At 41.0% G+C, this 20,446-nt stretch overlaps 1 protein-coding gene across 3 annotated transcripts in view; it reads right to left on the bottom strand.

Moving 5' to 3' along the window:
* Window positions 1-20,446, bottom strand: part of LOC149195050 (DNA repair protein RAD51 homolog 3-like) — a 272,949-nt gene that overhangs the window by 51,565 nt on the left and 200,938 nt on the right. For 2 of the 3 annotated variants that reach the window (XM_089408082.1, XM_089408080.1), the window contains exon 8: window positions 11,924-11,990. In XM_089408082.1, coding sequence (XP_089264208.1) covers window positions 11,924-11,990 — 67 coding nt within the window. Of the gene's footprint in view, window positions 1-11,833; window positions 11,991-20,446 lie in introns of all 3 variants that reach the window. The other variant, XM_089408081.1, reaches the window with a different exon arrangement.

The following is a 20,446-nucleotide window of genomic DNA, read 5'->3' as shown; positions in this document are numbered from 1 at the left end:
TGGTTTAGGCAGATTCTACCCGGTTAAGGAGCTATTAAAATAATTAATATTTTTAATGGAGTTCCTAAGTCTAAACTTAGGAAAAATAAAATATTAATGGGTTTTAATATAAAAATGGGTTAGAAGGTTCTAAAGGACATGGATCAAGCCAAATCTAATCTTAATCATTGATTAGAGATGTAATCTCGACCATTAAAGTACCAACAAAAAAAGTATAAGAGGAGGCTTGAGGGTTAGTTGAAGAACACACCAGAGTGATCAGTGATTCGATTTTCTAGAGCGGGGTTTGCTAACAGAAATCGAATCAGTGATCAAAGTTGCAGCGAAGAGCAATGAGTACGAGGCAGAGAGGCAGAGATAGTGTTGGAAGACCAACACAGAAGCAGAGAGGCAAACGCAAAGCAGACGGAGCCACGCAGAGGCTAGCAGGGATTGCGCAGAGGCCAAAAGGGCCTGCGTCATCCACGCAAGGGCTACAGGAGTGACGCGGAGAGCCAGAGAGGTTGCACAGAGCCTCAGAAGGTTAACGCAAAGGGTTTCACGCTGACGCAGAGGCCAGGAGGGCTAACCCAGTGCTTCAGATTGTGCTAGAGAGGGTTTCGTGGGGCAAACTTTCTGAATATCTGCTTCTGAAGAGAGGTAATACTAACAGGTTATTTTTCTCTGTCGAGTGAGCCAGTTTGGCACCCAGTTGTGCTCAAGGAAAAACTGCATAATAATAAAACCCTCAGAACTGTTGCACTGGTTTTCCCAAGTTGGGTTTTTCCAGGGATGTTTGTCCAAAAATAATGGTGTCACTTGTGTGTTTGTCTATTTCTTTCAGTTGTTGATCTGTAGATGGTTGAGATTGTATTGTGTTTATTTCAGTGCTTATATGATTAAATAACTTGTTAGTAATTAAAAAAGTAGGTGAAATACACCAGAGAATACAGATAAAATTTCTAACTGGTAATACTTAGAAATTTCAACAGTTTGGATGGGACAGCGAAGGGACAGCAAGGAGTATTGAAGGGCCAGCGAAGTATTGTCTAGGAATGCACTGTTCGGATCTCTGCATTTCGGATGGACAGTAACATATGAGAAGACAGTTTGGGGTGACAAAGTATTGAAGGGAAATCAGATCCCTCTAAAGTTTGAATCACAGTGGCAACAAGACAAATTCAGATATGATCACAGTTAAGAAGTTTGGATGAATTTTTGAAGGGAGATGAAGGGACAGCAAGGTGCTACCTTACAATGAAGAGTCTCTCTATCACGTTGTCACATCAAGTGCAACAAGGCAGTATTGATGACATAACAATTCATTGTAACCACAGTTTGTTGGTGATACTATTGTGATAAGGTATCATCTTTGTGATAAGGGCTTGGTGAAAGAAATAGTGTTGTCAAGGCAGTGATGAAGACCTCGGTATCAAGGCAATGATGAAGATCTCGCTGGAAGAGGACTTAAGAAGAGGATTGACTAGAGAACGCGTGTCTTGGTCTTGGAGTGGCTAATAGGTCAAGGGCCTTGGTCTTGGTATTCATCAATTGGAATCTCTATAAGAAGAATTTGTATAGGTTTTCCTCTCAAAGAGTGAGAGGTTTTGGCCCTGGCTGATAGCCTACATTCTGTGTCTCTTGTCTATTTATGTTCATGCATTGGTTATTGTTTGATGAAAAAGAACACTAATAATCTAAGAAGAAGAAGATCCTAATCTAAAGAAGTAAAAACATTCACAAGCAGTCTCTAATGGAAGAGAAATCACCTAATGCTAATGCCCTAGATTTCTCAACATGGTATCAAAGCTAAGGTGACAGTTAAGGAAGGGCATCTAATCAAAGAGACACTCAAGGATCCAGTTTCAAGGAAGGCATCAAAGCAAGTTAAAAGATATCAAAGTTAAATCGAGATCTACATTGAAGAAGAACATCTAGTTCAGAAGGAGTCTTGGGATCATAAATCAAGGCAACTAAAAGTCTATACCAGCAAGAGTGTTGGATCCTATAGTCCTTAGCAAAAGACCACAAAGATACTCATCAATATGAAGAGATCTACAAGCAAGGCAAACCAAAGTATAGACATCCAAGAGAAGCATTTCTAAGACTCATATCACATCATCTTGGAGACCCTAGAAGCATTTTTGATCTGCACTCATTCACCACTGAGAAGTCGAAGTATCTTGAAGTCAAAGAAGGCTAGAAGGCATTGTCATCATCTTCAAAAGATATAAGGCAAGTTCCCTCTCATTGAAGCAAGGATGCCCTCCCTATCCTTGAAGAAGATCATCCAAGGAAGCATCAAAACATCCTCATCAATCACCATCAACAAAAGAAGCTAGATCTAAAGGCATTAACATCATAAAAGGAGCAATCGCCTTTATTGAAGAAGGAATTTTTCATTTGGAAAAGATCATCCAAAAGGGACACTAATACAACATCTTCAACCACCATCAAAGTGATCAAGTTGAAGATTTCATCCTCACTTGTCAAGTACGTATCTTTCATTCTATAATCAAATTTGGTAAAATGACTTCGTTTTGCAAGGAGATCTATAAGTTGGTTGGGTCATCGAAATTCCTTGCATGGAAAAGGAGGATAGACATAGTCCTCAAAGAAAGTGAAGTCATTGAACATACCAATGAAAAGGTCTCCTCTGAATACATGGAAAGGGATTCTTATGAAAGGTCCCCTCATATAGCAATATTGGAGACATCAAAAAGATACATATGATAAGCTGGTAGAACTATTCTCTGAAGATGCGATAAAGAAGGTCATGGAGCAAATGGTGTACATTTGCAAAACCTTGCCATTTGAATTCTTTCACAAGTGGCAAGCTCTTCATTAGCAGAAAGGAATTGGAGCACTTATGGTTTTATTCATTCTGTGAAGCGCAATAGGTTGGGCTCACAGAAGGCAGAGGATCTTGTTTATGTGCACTCCAACCTTCGCCTTGCATCTTGTAAGGGTCCAGAATACAACAGTGGTCCTTCTAAAGAATGGGATGTGGATGCAGAAAATCCTGATTTGGATCTCTCTCTTGCTGCCCTGAATATTGAGGCCGAGTCCAGAAGTGGAATTGGCGCATCATCTTCTTCAACAACACCATCCACTATTGAGCATTGTATTGCTTCTATTTTTTATGAGAATTGTCATGATGAAGATTAGTCTTTTGTCTCTATAGTTCTTACAACCTTATAGTCTTTATTGTACTTGTAGCCTCATATATTAATATAAATAAAGGCTGATTTTGAGATTTGGATATATAATAAAGGTTGCTTTTGCATATTCCGATATTTTTATTTTCATTATGTGATCATTCATGAGTAAATGTGATGTAAATTTAATCTTAATGTTTAAATGTAATAAATTATAATGTATCATTTATGTTTTATGATTGCACATATATATATATATATATAGATATATATATATATATATATATATATATATATATTTGTGTTTCCCCATTTCCAAAATTTGGGGAGGTCGCGTTTCGTACTCGTTCCCGTTTCGGAAACTCATACTCGTTTCCCCGTTTCGTGCAACCCTGTTATCTTCATAAGATCTCAATTGCAAGATCTGGGAGAGATAATCTTCATTGTCCTAAATGCGCTAACTGATGAACAAGGTAACAAATGTCTATGAGCATAAAAGGTTATCCCATTCAACAACTTGTGGTTTCTATGCAAGATAGAGGAAGACAGGTTGAGGGAAAAAAGTATTCAAACATTTGCCGAAAGAAAAAAAAATAGCTAAGAATCAATGTTATGAACCAGTGTTGCGAAAATCGCGATATTATCGGGATAACATCAAAAAATCGAGACTTTTTCGAATCGCCGATAAACTCACCCGATTACTACGCAATTTTTTTTCCAAAAAATCAGCGAAAAAATCGCGATAACTTCAAAAAAGCGCGATTATTTCGAAATTATCGCGATTCGATGGGAAGTTATCGCCGAGGTGACGGACAACGCGTTTTACAAGGGAAAACATGAATTTTTTTGTCATTTTGAACAAACAGCGGTGTGGATTGAGAGCTGAGGAGGAGAAGAACCCTGGAAGGCGTCTACTAGGGCAGAGGAGGAGGAAGCCTGGAGATTTTAGCATCTCAAGCAAGAGAACTTCGTCTTTGGATCAAATTTCTCCGGCAAACCGTGGTTTCCAGGGATGGGCACCAAATTTGGCCATTTTGTTTTGGTTTTTTTGTTTGTTTTGCCTGGGTTTCTATAACCCATTGATTATCAATGATTTTTTAGTGGATTTGATGGTGTTTTTTGTTCATTCTTGTTGCATAGAGTGGAGTGAGTTCATTTTGGATTGAGTAGAGGTTTTTTTGTTTGTTTGTCAAAAATTCAATGCGTTGTGTCATGTATGTATTTTTTCTTTTTTTGTAACTTCCAATTCTTATTGTGCCATAGGTTCAACTTCAAAGTTCAAACTTCATTTTACGTTAAAACTCAAGAGTTGAACCAAGTTACAAACATACCAAAGAAATTGGACCCTCTATGAGAATTTGGTGAACCTAATGGAGGATTTGATAGATTGAACTTGTCTTGCAAGTTGTGTGGGCAACATATGTCAGGGGGGGTTTATAGATTGAAGTATCACCTTGCACAAATCCCTAGACATGATGTAGGGCCTTGCAACAATACAAATGCAGAAATCATCCGAAGAACCATGAGATCATTGGAAGAATTAGAGCAAGAGAGAGTGGGCAAAGCAGATCTGAAGAAGCAACTAGCGGGGAAGGTGTTAGGAGGTGATATGGAAGTGGCACTAGTTCTACTTTAGCATCAACGTCTACAACCAACCCTGTAGCTGCCTCATCATTTTTTGTTCCTAAAACGACGTCTAGTTCACAACCATCTATCACTTCAATACTAAAAAAAAATGAGAAAGAACAAGCTGACAAGTTGTTGGGCAAGTTTCTTCTTTGGAGTGATATTCCTTTCAGCGTTGCAAGGAATAATCCATTTTTCCAGCCTGTTGTTGATGCTATTGCAACTGTTGGCCCAGGGTACAAAATCCCTTCTTATGATGACTTTAGAGGCCGCATTCTTCAAGAGGAAAAAGTTGACTGCACCAAAAGATTGGAGGAGTTTAGGGCATCATGGGCACAAACAGGATGCACTGTGATGTCAGATGGTTGGACCGACCAAAAGGGGAGAACCCTTATAAACTTCTTGGTTAGTTGTCCTAAGGGGACAATGTTTATGAAATCTGTTGATGCATCTTCACATATCAAAGATGCAAAATTATTATGTGATTTGTTGGATGTGTTTATTTTGGAGGTGGGTGCAGAACATGTTGTCCAAGTCATAACAGACAATGCTGCAAATTATGTTGCTGCTAGCAGGATGCTAATAGAGAGGCATCCTACTTTATTTTGGACACCTTGTGCTGCACATTGTATTGATTTGATGTTGGAGGACATAGGAAAATTTTCCTTTGTCAAAGATATTGTTGACTCATCAAAAAGCATTACAATATTTATATATAATCATGCATCTGTGCTTAGCTTAATGAGAAAATTCACCAACAACAAGGAGTTGGTGCGCCCCACCATTACACGATTTACCACCAGTTTCATATCTCTTCAATCCCTCTTGAATTCTATGTGGGATGTGAAGAGAGTGTTTCTTTTGGAGGAGTGGCGTGTTTTGACAATGAGCCGCAAACCAAAGGGAAAGGCCATATGCAGATTAGTTTCATAACAGAAAGACTTCTGGGCGGGAGTGCAGGAGGTGTGCACCATTACTGAACCTTTGGTAAAGGTTTTTCGATTAGTTTATGGTGAGAAGCCCGCAATGGGCTATTTGTATGAGGCCATGGACAGGGCCAAAGGATCCATTCGGACCTACTATGATGATAAGGGAGATGAGGGGTTTCAGAAACAACTCCTCCTATGGGAAGTGATTGATGAACGATGGAACAACACACTCCATCGTCCCATTCATGCTGTAGGAATCTACCTGAACCCTGCATTTTCTTACCCATGTGGATTCTTATTTGATGCTCAGATCATGGATGGATTCTTAACCTATGTTCAGAGGATGGTGCGATCTCCAGCAGAACGTGCAAAAATCTCCAAAGAAATGGAGATATACAGGATGGCAAGTGGCACATTTGGCTTCGAGATGGTTGTAACTGATAGGAAAACTACAATGCCAGGTATTTTCAAATTTCATTGTCTCTTCAAGTTCATAACTTCATACTTTGCTTCAACTTTCAAATTTCATTTTTTTGCTTAGGTTTATCTTATTTGTATTTTTGTTGTAAATGCATGGTGGACTCGCTATGGTGCCAGAGTACCCCATCTGCAAAAGCTTGCCATTTGAATCCTTGACCAAACATGTAGCTCCTCAGGATGCGAACGCAACTGGAGTGTATTTGAAAAACTACACAACAAGAAGCGCAATAGGTTAAACTTAAAACTTAAAATATTCCAAATTTCCAATTAATTTTTTGAATTCATTAAATAATATTTTTTTATAATTATTATTTTTATGATCTTTATACAGGTTAAAGACCCAGCGACTTAACGACATGGTCTACATCTACTACAATCTTCGATTGTGGGTGAAGCAACTTGAGAGGATACCTAATATGGAAGCCATCTCATTGGATGGGATTGACACCACTGTTGCATGGAAGGTTGAAGCCGAAAGGCCTCTCATGGAGTTTGTCGATGATTGGTTAGAGCAAGTGGTAGTGGAAGGCGTAGAGGGGGAGGAGAAGGAGAAGCAACAGGAGGAAGAGGTGACACCACCTAGCTAGGCTACCCCTGACACCAGTAGAGGATGTGGTCTACCTCTTGTAGCTCCTAGTTCTTCAGCTTCTAGAGCACAGCAAAGTCCATTGCCAACTCCACCGACATCTACATTTAGAGGAAAAGGGAAAGCTATTGCATTTTATCGCAAGAGGGGCAGAGAAAATCAGTAGTATTAGTTATTTGGTTCATTTCATTGTATATGACATTATGACTCATGATATGATATACATTATTATATTTTTTTTTTATTTTGAGGCTAAGTTGGGACTCAAGAGTCAGGACTTACTATTCAGGACATGATTCACTATTATGTGTGATGTAGCATTAGAAATGATATTACACATCTTACATATTAGTTCTTTTATCATATTTATGTGTCAATGTATTTATTTTATGTTGTAGATGCTTTAGATATTAAAAAAATTGAAAAAAAAATGAATATTTTTGTATTTTACGATTTTTTCCCGATTTTTTCCCCTCGCCGATTTACTCCCGATAACGATTTTTGCAACATCGCTGTGAACATTACAGGAATGATTGTCCTAAGCTCAAGTAGGGCAATAACAAGAAAGATAGAGAAGAAGTCCATTTCACCGAAGAAGTGGAGGAAGCTGAAAGAAGGAAGTCCAAGGAAAAGGAAAAGCATTAGAAGTAAGAGCTCGTGACATCACCATAGGAAACATGAAGGATGTCTGATAGTCAACTATGAAGGATATAGCTCTTGAGAACCTCATTGGAAACTTAAGGAAAGGAAGAAGTCATCCAAGACAAGGCTCATCATACATCAAAAGGTAACATTTGTTGCATAAGGATATGCAAGATCCTCAAGACCCATTGATGGAATCTTCATCGGAAGGTTCACCAATCGAAAGTAGAAGCAAGTGTTTCATCAGGAACTCCAACTTATGGAATTCATGGGATGATGGTATGATGACATAAGAGATGAAGCAGATCAAGGGATTGAAGCTCTTTTCAATCAAGGAAATTGTTGAAAGAAGCCTAGATGACCTAAAGGTAAATGAGGTATGTATGTTTGTATTGGATATCATAAAGTCATGTTGCATGGTTGCAGGTAACATGGATCATTGCTCGATCTTGAGAAGCATGATCAAAGGAAAGGAATCTCCTATAAAAGGTTGTTGGAAGGCATGGGTCACACTAGATGAAATCAACATAATATGTCCTCATATGAAGTATGAGGTGGTTGACTACAATTGAGGAACTCTGATTGGAAGCTCTTGGGAATGAAATGAAATGTGTGAAGAAAGGAAGGAAGAGATCGTGAGATATGCAACCATGGTAAAGGCAATCAACATCTGAAAGACCAAGAAGATTTGACTAGGAAATCTCCTGGAAAGATATGAAGACTCTGATGGAAGTCTGGAAAAGATGGAGACCCTTGACAATGGATATCTTTGGGAGATATGTCAACATGTATGCAGGATGTTGATGCAAACTAGAAGATGTCATGATGAAAGACCATCACAAAGGTAATTTTGATTTAAGTGTTCATTTCTTATTTTTGAACAAATATCTGGATGGGTTTATGCAGGTCTGCCAAGGGAAGAATTGTGGATGTCTTCCAAGAGGCCGAAACGGGCTCAAAACGTTGTCGGTCGTACCGTACGGCGTTACGAAATCGTGAAACGTCGTACAATATGGCCTACGACATTTTAGGCCCGTTTCAAGGCCGTTTCAGTGTTTTGATCCATCCCTGGCACTGGTACGCCACTTTTCTAGGCGTTTCCTGCAAAATAAGGGAAAACCTAAACAACTTCTCTTCTTATAGAATCAGATCAAAGTGAGATATCCAAGACCCAAGGCCAAGACCAAGACAGCCACAAAGAACCCAAGTCAACCCTCCTCCAAGTCTCTTCCACCAATATATAGTTGTTCGATCATATGAAGAGACACAACTTATGGGTTGGCCGACTTCTCCATCTAGAGGGACGACTTGGCCTTGTGGTGACAAAATTGACTTTTTTGACTCAAGATAAAAAATTTCTTTTTCTTACAAATAGTCCAAATGGAACTTTCACTCATGACAAATATTTTTCTTTGAATCAATAAACCCTAGAAGCATAAAGAACATGCTTTGACTAAAAAATAATAATAATAAAGAAAAAATATATTTTTCTTCTTTTTATTTTTTCATGAAATACAAGTACAATGATAATTATGAAGAAAAAACCTAGATACATTTTCAATAGGTGGATGAGCGCTGAAAGGACTCAACCTCATCCCAGGTATTTTGGACAAGTGTTTTGTTTTGTTTTTGCCATTGTACAAGGATTATAAAGGGCCATTTTTCCTAGTACGGTAGCCCTAAGTTTTCTTGTTGAACGACTAATAAGAAATAAGTTTTGGGCATTAAATTATGTGCATTGTGCATGATCTAATTGCTAGTGCTTTTTCCATTGTCCAAAAGTTTTTAAGTTAGGCATTTTCAGTGTGTCTATGTTTTCTACCTAAGGCATAGACTACACCTAGGGTACATGGAATTCCAACATGGTATCAAAGCTACTTTGAAGAGTAGTTGGTTCAGATTTATGCACAGGAGGAAGCTCTTAGAGGGAGTTGTAGGACTATTGTAGGAAGAAACAATGTTGCCAAGTGAGTTGGCTAGGTATGCCTTATGAGACATTGAGCAGAATGTCCAGAAAAGGAGCTATGGATTATTGCAACTTGGGGTGGGAAAATGGGAGTTTTGGTGGATTGGCAGAGAACTCGATGCACAACAATATGTTGAGTGGCAGGTTGTTGATACCATTGATGGAATTCCGTTGACTTGTCAAAGTAAGTTGTGATAGCTCAAGTGCCTTTGCAGGGAATGCTTTGGCATGGACGAGGTAGCTTCATATGGATTGCAGTTTGATGAGTTTTGTGAGATAGTATCTTCATTGGGTTGTAGAGTTGCACATTTGGCAGTCGATCCATGTGCATATGAGGTGTTTGACCCAAGAGGATGAGGACACTTGCAGAGTTGAGTTGCAGTGGTCTAGAGTGGACTAGGCCAAGTGTTCAACCGCAGCTCAAGACTGACCTTGAAAGGACACAAGTTCAATTGCAACATGTGCATAGGTTTTCATGAGGTTACTTTCCAAGAGGGACAGCGGAGTGAACAAAAGGAAGGTTGTGTAGGCTCAAAGGGATTCTGGCTTCAGAGGGAGAATGTAGGCTTAGAAGAGTCAGTTGCCCAGTGGAAGTCTAACCTTCAAGTTCAAGCGAGAGAGTGGAGTCTTCCAAGCCATGCAAGGAAAGTCACAGACCATGCAAGGAAGTTGTGGTGCATGCAAGGAAAGTCATAGACCATGCAAGGAAGTCATGGTGCACGCAAGGAAAAGTCATGGTACATGCAAGGAAGTCATGGACCATGCAAGGAAAGTCATGATCATGCAAGAAAAGTCATGGCACATGCAAGGAAGTCATGGCCATGCAAGGAAAAGTCATGGCACATGCAAGGAAGTCATGGCCATGCAAGGAAAAGTCATGGAGCTAGAGATTTCTAGGAACAAGGGAAGTCATGGTTTGGATAGCCATGCAAGATGCTATGAAGCGAGAGGCTTCTAAAAGCATGGTGTCTTCAATGATCCACGTCTTCCCGAAGGATGTGGTTGTGGATCAGATACAAAGGCATGGCCACTTCTAGGTGGTGGTGGAAATACCCACAACATTCTATTCCTCACTAAGAGCCAGTGTCAAAATTTGGTATCTCGGAAGGTATTTCTGGTTGGAAAAACCCTTAGTGCTTTCTAGTTTGTTCGCAGGGGTTTTTCACCCAAGGAAAAGCATTTAATATTTTTGATATTGAGCTAAGATGAGTCACCTTAAGAAGTGGAACATCAACTCATGCACATGAAGGGTCGATTGGGAGCCAAAGAGTCGCGTCGGTTGGGCTACTCACACCCCTTCACATCCCTCATGACTTGTATATATATGTGGCAAGGCATGCCACCAAGGAGGAGGTGTGGAACTTTGAGGTAAGGTCTAAAGTAGCAGACAATGGCCCAAAGGAGAAGGACGCGAGGAATATAGGGACAGTCGAGTAGAGAGGAGGACAGTTGAACTGTGTGTTTTGGCAGGCCGCAATTGACGAAGTCCTAGGCCAAGGTTTGGAACTTGTCCACAAGAGGCACGCCGAGGGCTTAAGGAGTTGGTTGCACATCTTGAAGGGATAGGTCGTAGGTCTGTAGGTGCATCTGAGGGCCTAAGAAGTAGGTTGTAAATGACAAAAAGGGCTACTGAAGGAGGTCAAGGGGTTTAGGGAGCTAATAAAGATATTTTGGAAGTTGTTACACGTACCCACGACAAGGAGAAGTGAGGTTGCAGGCCTGTGGTGGATAGTGGAGGGTTGTCGCAGCAAGAAAGGGCTTACACAGGGGTGTTGTAGCATTCGTGGAAGCCTAAAGGGTGTTGTAGCAAGGAGTGTCTTGTGTGCTACAACGGATGGTTGTCAGTTTTGGTGGCAAAGGAAAACAACTAGTCAAGGAAGATGAGAGTTGAAAGCACTCAGCCTTAGCCTAGGTATTTTAGACAAGTGTTTTGTCTTGTTTTTAGCATTGTAAAGGGCTACTTTCCCTGGTACTAGAGCCAAAAGTTTTCTTATTGAAGGACTAATAAGAAATAAGTTTTGGGCATTAAATTTTGTGTATTGTCCATGATCTAATTACTAGTGTGTTTTCCGTTGTGCAAAAGTTTTAAAGTTAGGCGTTTTCAGTGTGTTTATGTTTTCTAGCTAAGACATAGACCAAACCAGGGGTGCATGGAAATTTAACATTACATGGCTCACAGAAGTAATTCAAGTCAAATTACTAACATCGTGTGCAGAGGATACCCAAAGACAATACAAGTTGGTAAAATTAATATAACTAACAAACAAATTACGCCACAAATTATTTTTCTGCTCTAAAATAATACTAGTGATTGCAATTACAATTTTTTCTGCAGAAAAATAAATAAATAAATAAAATATTAGTGATTGCAATAAAATATTAACACATCCCTTTCACTACCCTTATGTCATCTCATTCTGACATTTCATCAAAACAACGAAATGATGGCACAAACAACAATACTCACAAAAGCTTTAATGAAAAGGAATCAAATTATGTTATTCCATCAGTAAGTTTTGCATTGATCTTCTCTCAAACACCCTTCCAACAGCATTACCTAATGCGGGAACTAGTTGAAATGAACCACCACTCATCTTTGTTGTAACTTGATTCATTAGCACAACCTGCACGAAAAATTGAAACTTTAAATTACGTGAAGGAGATGCAAAACTTTAAATGTAATATTTTGAAATAACAATTACACATTAAAGAAAGATTTAAAATATTTGGAAAAGGAATTGTAAGAAATTAATTAGGAAAATCATGAAGCATATATTTTTACTATTTACAAGCTATATCCGTTGCTTAAAATAAAAACAACAACCTTCTCATGTAATTCTTTTATATCTTTATTACAACTTTTAATGCATATTTTAAGTTCAATAAGTTAAAGTTTTCAAAACAAAATGTTAGGCTATTGTGATGCCACTACATCCTAAGAAAGCATAATGTGCACTAGGGAGTCAACATAGGAACCTATCCCAAAATGAGATTAGATTTCACAACCACACCTTCTAGCACCTTGACCACCCTCGGGCACTTAAATCTTTATAGCTTTCTAGTTCTTTCTCAATGCATGTTTAAGATAGGGTTTCCAATGTGAATCATTTATTTTTGAAACAATGAGAACCATCTATAAAATAACTTGTATTTAGCAATAGGTCCAAACATTGAGGTCAAACCTAAAGGGATGAGATAGAGTAATATAAGTAAAGTATTGTTATATATAATGGTCATAATTAGAAAACAAGCATGTACTTTGTTATTAAATCTGTCAATTTAAGGCCAAGGGAACCATTTCCCAAAGGTCTTTTAGGGTGACCAACCACTCATGTGCACTAGTGGTTAACACTACCCTCCATCTCAAATTCTAAGGAAGAAGAGGGAATTCTACAAAGTTATATCTTTAGAGAACAAATAATAAATGATTCAATCCATTTCATTGATGAATAAAGCGAGTCATTAGGAGAATAGGTGTTTGGGAATTGTGTAACAGGTTATGACATAATCTCACACCCAAGAATGAAAAGTACTTGTGAAAATTATGTTACTGCAGCCACTGATTTATTTTACCTACATATTCTTCAATAAGTTATTTACGAAATCCCTTCAATAAATATTAAAATAAATTCTACTGCAGATATCACACCATTATACAGAAACATGCACAAGAATCAAACACATCAACACAGTGATTTTTGGACAATTGTCCCCGAAAAAACCCAATGTGGGAAAACCGGTGCAGCAGAGAAGGATTTTATTATAAGCAGCTTTTCTTGTTGATTTGGGGTAGCATCGGATGTGCTCTAGCCATGAAAATTGGTGGAGAGACTAAAGCACATGAGATCTCCAAGACCCAGAAATGGTTTGGGCAGATTCTAACTAGTCTAGGAGATATTAAGATAATTAATATTTTTAATCGAGTTCCTAAGTCTAAACTTAGGAAAAATAAAATATTAGTGGGTATTAAAATAAAACTGGGTTAAAAGGTTCCAAAAGTCATGGATCAAGCCAAATCTAATTTTAGCACTTGATTAGAGAATTAATCTCGATCGTTGATGGACCAACGAGAAAAGTATAAGAGGAGGCTTGAGGGTCAGTTGGAGAACACACCGAGATTGATCAGTGAGTTCGATTTTCTGGAGCGGGGTTTGCTGAGAGAAATCGAACAAGTGATCTGAGTTGCAGCGAGGGGCAGTGAATACATAGCAGAGAGGCAGAGTTAGTACCAGAGAGACAGCGCAGAGCCTGGAGAGGTTGACGCAGAGGCAGTTGGGTGCTACGCAGAGGCAGTTGGGAGCTGCATAGAGCCAGAAGAGGCCAGCGTGGGTGACGCAGAGGGTCTGAGGGCTGACGCAGAAGCTTCAATAGTTGCGCAGAGGCTAGCAGAGCTAACGCAGTGTCAAGAGGTAGCACCGAGAGGATTTTCGTGGGGCAGACTAGGTGTTGGTGACCCGAGAAGGGTGACGCAGTCCCTACAAAGTGACGCAGAGCAGTGGAAGGTGCAATTGTTGTTGTGGGATCGTTCATCCGGTGATTAATCAGCTAGAATATCTGTCTCCAAAGAGAGGTACCACTACCAAGGGCATTCTCTATTGTGTGAGCCATTCTGGCACCCTAGTTGTATTCTGAAAACTACATAGTAATAAAACCCTCTAAATAGCTACACTGGTTTTCCCGCATTGGATTTTTCCATGGACATTGGTCCAAAAATAACGGTGTCACTTGTGTGCTTGTTTTCTTTCAGTTGATGATCTGTAGATGTTGATACTATACTCAGTGTTACTTGGGAGCGGGAGCGGGGAGCGGGAGCGGAAGCGGGAGCGGGAGCAACCATTTTCAGAAGCTCCCGGTTTGGGAGCGAATCCCGGAGCGATTTTTTAAAAATATATATATTTTTTATATTTTTTAATTTTTGATACATATATGTCAACAAAAACATGTAGAATGATGAAATAGACATAAAAAACATAAAAAAACATAAATTGATCATTGAACCATATCACATCAATCATCTAGAAATTATAATCGTCATCAACCTTAGTAAAATAATAAATTAAAATAACATTCAATTCAATAACATTTATCATCATTGATCACCAAAGTAACAAGTTGTACTTGTAAGCCAAGTTTAACCATTACAAGAAGCAATATCGAAGATATTTCTAAGTCCTAACTTGTAACTGTTAACATGATATGAAATGTTAAAAATTTATAAAATGAAACATGAATAATGAGATGAAATGAAACAACTTTAGTCTTTCACAAAGCATCATATTCATAATTCACAATCATTACCAATGAGTTATAATTGCCAAGGCCCAACTTCAAACTTCAAATTTTCATTGTCACAGTGATATAATGTTTACAAAAAATATCATAATGTCATAATGATATGAAAGAGTCAAGAGTCAAGAGTCAAGGACTCAAAACTCAACACTGAACAGTTATGAAAACTAAAGTGACAAGTCTAATAGAAACTAAAAAAGACAAGTAAACTGTAAATCTACAAGTGGCCCTTGCCACGAGAGTCTCCAGGAGTATAAGTAGGTCTTGGCGGTCTTCTAGGAGTCTCCCGCCCAGACCGACGACCAGAACTAGAGCCTCCACGCGAGGGTGTCGTTGGAGGTGGCGACAGCAATGGAACAAGACTCGGGCCCCCAGAACTGCTACTGGATGGTGGAGGTGGAGGTGGCATGGCTGCTGCAGCTGCTTCAGCTTCATCCCGTACAAGCTCATCTTCTAGTTCTTCCATATGTACAATGCCATCCTCTAAATTGTCGTCCTCAGGGTGATTGTCCCAAATTTTATATGTGGGATCTTCATTAGCCCGATCACAGTAATGGCTCAACAACCTCAAATTGTAGTGCACATAAACCAAGCTTTCTGCTCGGTTTTCGTTGAGCCTGTTTCTTTTCACATTATGTATATAACTGTAGGTGCTCCAACACCTCTCTGCAGAAGAAGAATTTACAACCTGTGCAAGAACTTTCAATGCCAATTTTCGCAAAAGTCCGTCGCCGCCATATGTTTCCCACCATGTGAGAGAATCAAATTTATCTTTGTCGTCCATTGCATGGAAGTTACCATACAAACCACTGCCAGTGAAGTATCTGCCTATTTCAAGGCGCACAGCTGCACATTCCTCCCTGTCAGGCACCAACTTTTCTAATGCATCCAGATATCCTTTAGTTACCTCTCGATCTAAATGGGGTTTGGTCCTAACACCACCCCCTGCTGCAGGTTTGCCCAACCAAGAATCTGAGTAGTATTTTGGCGTAAGGATATACGCCAAGCAATGTAGTGGAAGGTTAAGCTTTTTCCACCGTTCACACACACAATCGTGAATCAGATTGTACAAGTCGGGATCTCTGTTATTAACAATGTCTTTTATTTCCCCCAACATGGTATCCATTTGCTCATACACCTCGCCAATCACTGGTTTGTCTGTATCTGCAAACCGAATCATGTTATAAATTGGCTTGGTGAAATCCAATACCTGTCTCACAGCTGTCCAAAACTGCCCATCAAGAGCGGCCTCCTCCACCGTTTCAAAACCTGCAATGTCAGCTACATTTGTAGCCCTTTCCTTTAACACCTGCCAATTTGGACTTGATACCATGCTAGCTAAACCCTCTCTTACCTTCAAAAGGTGCCTGAAGGTGAGGTAATAGCTACCAAATCTAGTCCTCGCAATCTTCAGCAACTCCAATCTCGAGTGACTGCGGAAAAGGCCATGGGTATTGCTATGATTTGTAATAAATTTTATCATTTTTTTTCCTCTCTTGTACAAATCCCCAATCCATTGGTATTGTTCATTTTTGTTTTTGACAATATCATGCAACAGAAGGTTCAATGTGTGAACCAAACATCCAGACCAAAATATGTTCGGGTATCTATCCTCAATAATTGCTCCCGCTGCCTTACAATTAGGAGCATTATCAGTGATGACTTGGATGACATTGTATGGGCTAATACGCTCAATTGTTTCAAGCAATGCTTCTGCAATGTTGATAGCGGTCTTGAACTTGTCTGAGTAATCATGTGCAGCTAGAAAAATGGGACCACTTCGGGACACAGCAAGAACACTTATCAATGGCTTGCCTTTTACATTTGTCCATCCATCAGATACAATGGACACCCCATTGTCAGTCCAAGAACTTGTCATTTTATTCAAAGAATGTGATATTTTTGCTTTTTCATGATCAAGGCCAATTGTTCTTGCCTTGTCATACCCAGGGCTCTTGTATCCTTTAGGGGCATCATTTATGGCAGAAACCATTTCGTGCCAATAAGGTGAGCGTAGAACATTGAATGGTATCCCATTTGCATAGAGGAACCTGTAAATTTTTGAATCCACATCATTCCTACACCCCTCATCAAGGAAATCTGATATGGTTCTACGGCGTAAAGATGATGACCCTGAGCCTCCATGTCCATATCCACTGCCTTGGGAGGATGCTGAAGGAGTTCTTTGTGAGCTTGGTTCAAAGAAACCCCTTGATCTTTTTGCTTTGTATTGGGCGTCCTCCTCTTCCTTTATGTATTTGGCTCTATCAACTGTTGACACCGCGTCGCAAGTTCTGATTCCTATTTGTTTCTCTCCATCCCATGCCCTTTTCCCGCAAAGGTGTCTTCTCAAACGGGTGTATGAGCCTGTGAAATCAGTGTTGCAATGGGGGCAATGAAATTTAGTGGTTCCACCCCCTCTCCCTGTTTCAGGCCTCTGAACATATTTCCACAATGGAGTTTGGTCTTGTTTAGTTTTTTGACCCTCATGTTCACCCTCCACATCCTCCTCACTGGGGTTTTCACCTATTTGACTTCCTCCGGCTTCTTCATCCACCTCTTCAGTTTCAGGCCCCCTCCGTTTCCTACTCTCCACCACCATAATAACCAGAAAGGGGACCAGGAAGAGGAAAATGCCAATAAAAATGCTCAGGTCCATCGTGTTTGATGTTTGTAGGGTTTGAGTCTTGAATCTGCAAATTAATTTAGTTTATTGGGATTAATTCATTTAATTTATTAATTTAATTTAAATTAATGATCTTTAAACTCAAACAGGTAAATGAAACTAACCAAATTAACTACCTAACCAGCTAAACTAACTGAATGATTAAGTTACTTACCTCTGCAAGCTTGCTCCTCGCTCCTTGACACTTGCTCCTCGCTCCTCAGCTCTGGCTCCTTGCTCCTCAGCTCTTGCTCCTTGCTCCTTTGCTCTCAAACTCAACCTCAATCTCATTGAAATGATTTTGTTTTGGCCCATTGGGCTTATAAATCCAAAAAAATTAGTTTAATTTTTTGTTTTTTTCGGGTCCGCGGAATTTTTTTCCGCCGAATCGCTCCCGGAAATTTAAAATTCGCTCCCGGAGCGTTTTTTAATGCCCGGGAGCGATCAGGGAGCGATCGCTCCCCGATCGCTCCCGGGCATTAAAAAGCGCTCCGGGAGCGCGGGAGCGATCGCTCCCTGAAGCGCTCCCTCACAGACCAGGGAGCGCAAATTTTTTTACGGGAGCGCGCTCCCGAAAATCGCTCCCGTCCGGGAGCGATTTGGGGAGCGCGCTCCCGACCCGCTCCCGAGCCGCTCCCGCCCGGAGCGCGCTTCGGGAGCGGGTTCGTAGGGGGGGGGGCCGCTCCCCCGCATCACTGACTATACTTGTGTTTATTTTTAGTATTTACATGGTAAATAACTTGTTAAGTAATTAAACAAGTAGGGAGAACTAAACCAAATAGTACAGGAAGAATTTGTAATGGGTTAAACTCAGAAAACACCAACATGGTATTAGAGCGTGGTTGCAAATCACAGGATAACTGAAGGCATCAGCTAGCAAAGCAATAGAAACAAATTCAGTTGTCCCGAGTGACAGAGTTGATCCGTGCAGAAGGTGACAGAAGAAGGAGTGACGCAGGGGGACTGCGTCATCAGTCTGGGCCAGAGAGAGGCCAACGCAGAGGCTATGGGAGGCAGAATCAGGCTCACGCAGAGGCCAAAAGGGCTGACACAGTTGGCTGGGGGAGCTAATTTGTCGGTGTCAGGATTGCACAAAGCCAAGTGGCTCAATCCTTCAATTGTTGGGGTATAGAATGTTGTGGGTAATTTGCGGAGTGAAGCTGGTGGGGTATTGTGGTCAAAACAGTACCTAACAGGGCAAAACCAAGGTAGAGGGAGTTGTTGCCAAGGCGGATTTTCAGCCAAGGAATCCGGATCAGTGGTGCAGTTGCACAAATGATCGGAGTGGGGCAACTTCACGTTGGCAGAGGGATTTCCAGAAGGGAAATCGAGACTCAGAGGGAGTCGAACAGAGAACTTCCAGACGGGAAGTTGAGAGACTCAGCAGGAGTCAAACAGAGGACTTCCAAGAGGAAAGTAGAGAGACTCGAAGGAGTCGAAAGAAGAGCACCGAGATGATTGTGAATGGGCTGAGAGATTAGGATAGGCTGGACGGAGCGTCCAACTTTTTGGTTTGGAAGGCCAGGATCTTGTCCATTCTAGACAGATATCGCATCAAGGACTTCGCCTTGAAAGTGATGGCGATCCCAGTTTACCCAGCTGAAAATGAGAAGTACAAGGAGGCAATGGCTAGGGCGAAGTGCATCATCCTTGATGGGGTCAAGGCATGTGGTGTCACATATTGCCAAGAAGGACACGACAAATGAGATGTGGGAGGCCCTAAAGAAATTGCACCAGCATACTTCCGTGCAGAGGAAGATGTTACTTGAAAATCAGCTGCGATCATACCAGATGGAAAAGGGAGAGCAGATAGATGTCTTCCTTAGTCGATTGAAGGAGATCCGTGACCAGTTAACTTCCATAGGGGCCACGCCGAATGAGGAATTGATGGTGAGGACTGCATTGAACACAATCTCAGAGGATTGGGAGGTATTTGTCCAGAGCATATTGGGTAGGACGAGCCTTGCAGATTGGGAGGAACTGTGGGTGGCTTTTCGTCAAGAAGAGATCAAACGGGTGACCAAGGCAGGCAATAGCGGCAAAGGGGTAAGAATCAAGAAGGAGGAAGAAGAGGATGCGGCGCTAGCATCTGCAGGAAAGCAGGAGAAGAGAAAGAAGAAGGACTTCTCCAAGGTCAAGTGCTTCCATTGTGGGGAACTGGGTCATTTTGCGAACCAGTGTCCTAGGAAGAAGAGTAAGGGAGAGGCTTCTGAGACCAAGGTAGCACCAGCGAGGGCGGAGAAAGAAGTCAAGGAGGATGATGATTGTGCCATGAGTGCTCATGTGCCACTTGAGAAGAAGTAGAGAGACATCGAGCTGTAGACAGGAGGACTACAGGGGATGAGGGGCAGGATCCTTGAGGTACCCAACCTCTTGGATTATACCTTAATACAGGAGCCCCGAAGAGGAGTAGCAGAACTGGCGGATGTCGGTAGAGACAGATGCGGATGGATCGACAGAGAGTGCTACAGTCCGGGAGTCTCGGGACAGTGCGAGGCTAGCAGGCTGCAACAGTGCGAGAGACACGAGAATGTTGCACCAGTGCAGGATGGCACAGAGAGGTGTGCAACGGTGCGAGATGCGAGGAGTTGTTGTAGCAGCACAGAGGTCAATAGAGGGAGCACTTGCTAGCGGCAAAGGGAGCTTCAACATCGGGAGTGTCTCTAGCCTGACAACGATGTCAGAGTTGGGTGGATCAGTTACTTACTTCTCAGTAACAGAGTTGCAGTGCAGTAGCAGTATGCAGTAGCACGATGTAGCATGATGAGAGGGGATGCAGTGCAAATGCAGTACTGGGAGGATGGACCAGCAGCAGCACGGATGCAGAGGCAGTTGTCGTACAGATGTAGCAGTGGCAGGGCCATGGGCAGCAGTACAGAGGATGTTGGGCTGGGAGGCCTAGCATCAGCACAGGAACTGATGCCGGATGATCAGGGTAATGCTCAGTAAGGAGTATTACTAGAGCACAGTCCTCGCTAACAGGGAGTGTTGATTTGGGGGAGCATCGGATGTGCTCTAGCCATGAAAATTGGTGGAGAGCCTAAAGCACATGAGATCTCCAAGACCATGAAATAGTTTGGGCAAATTCTAACCGGATTGTGAGATATCAAAATAATTAATATTTTT

Source organism: Pinus tabuliformis, chromosome 2_2 (genome assembly GCF_031772625.1).
Source record: "Pinus tabuliformis cultivar Carrire ecotype Pingquan chromosome 2_2, CPIR1, whole genome shotgun sequence".
Classification (NCBI taxonomy): Eukaryota; Viridiplantae; Streptophyta; class Pinopsida; order Pinales; family Pinaceae; genus Pinus; species Pinus tabuliformis.
The sequence above is the reverse complement of the archived record's forward strand: the minus strand, read 5'-3'. Positions and strand labels throughout refer to the sequence as shown.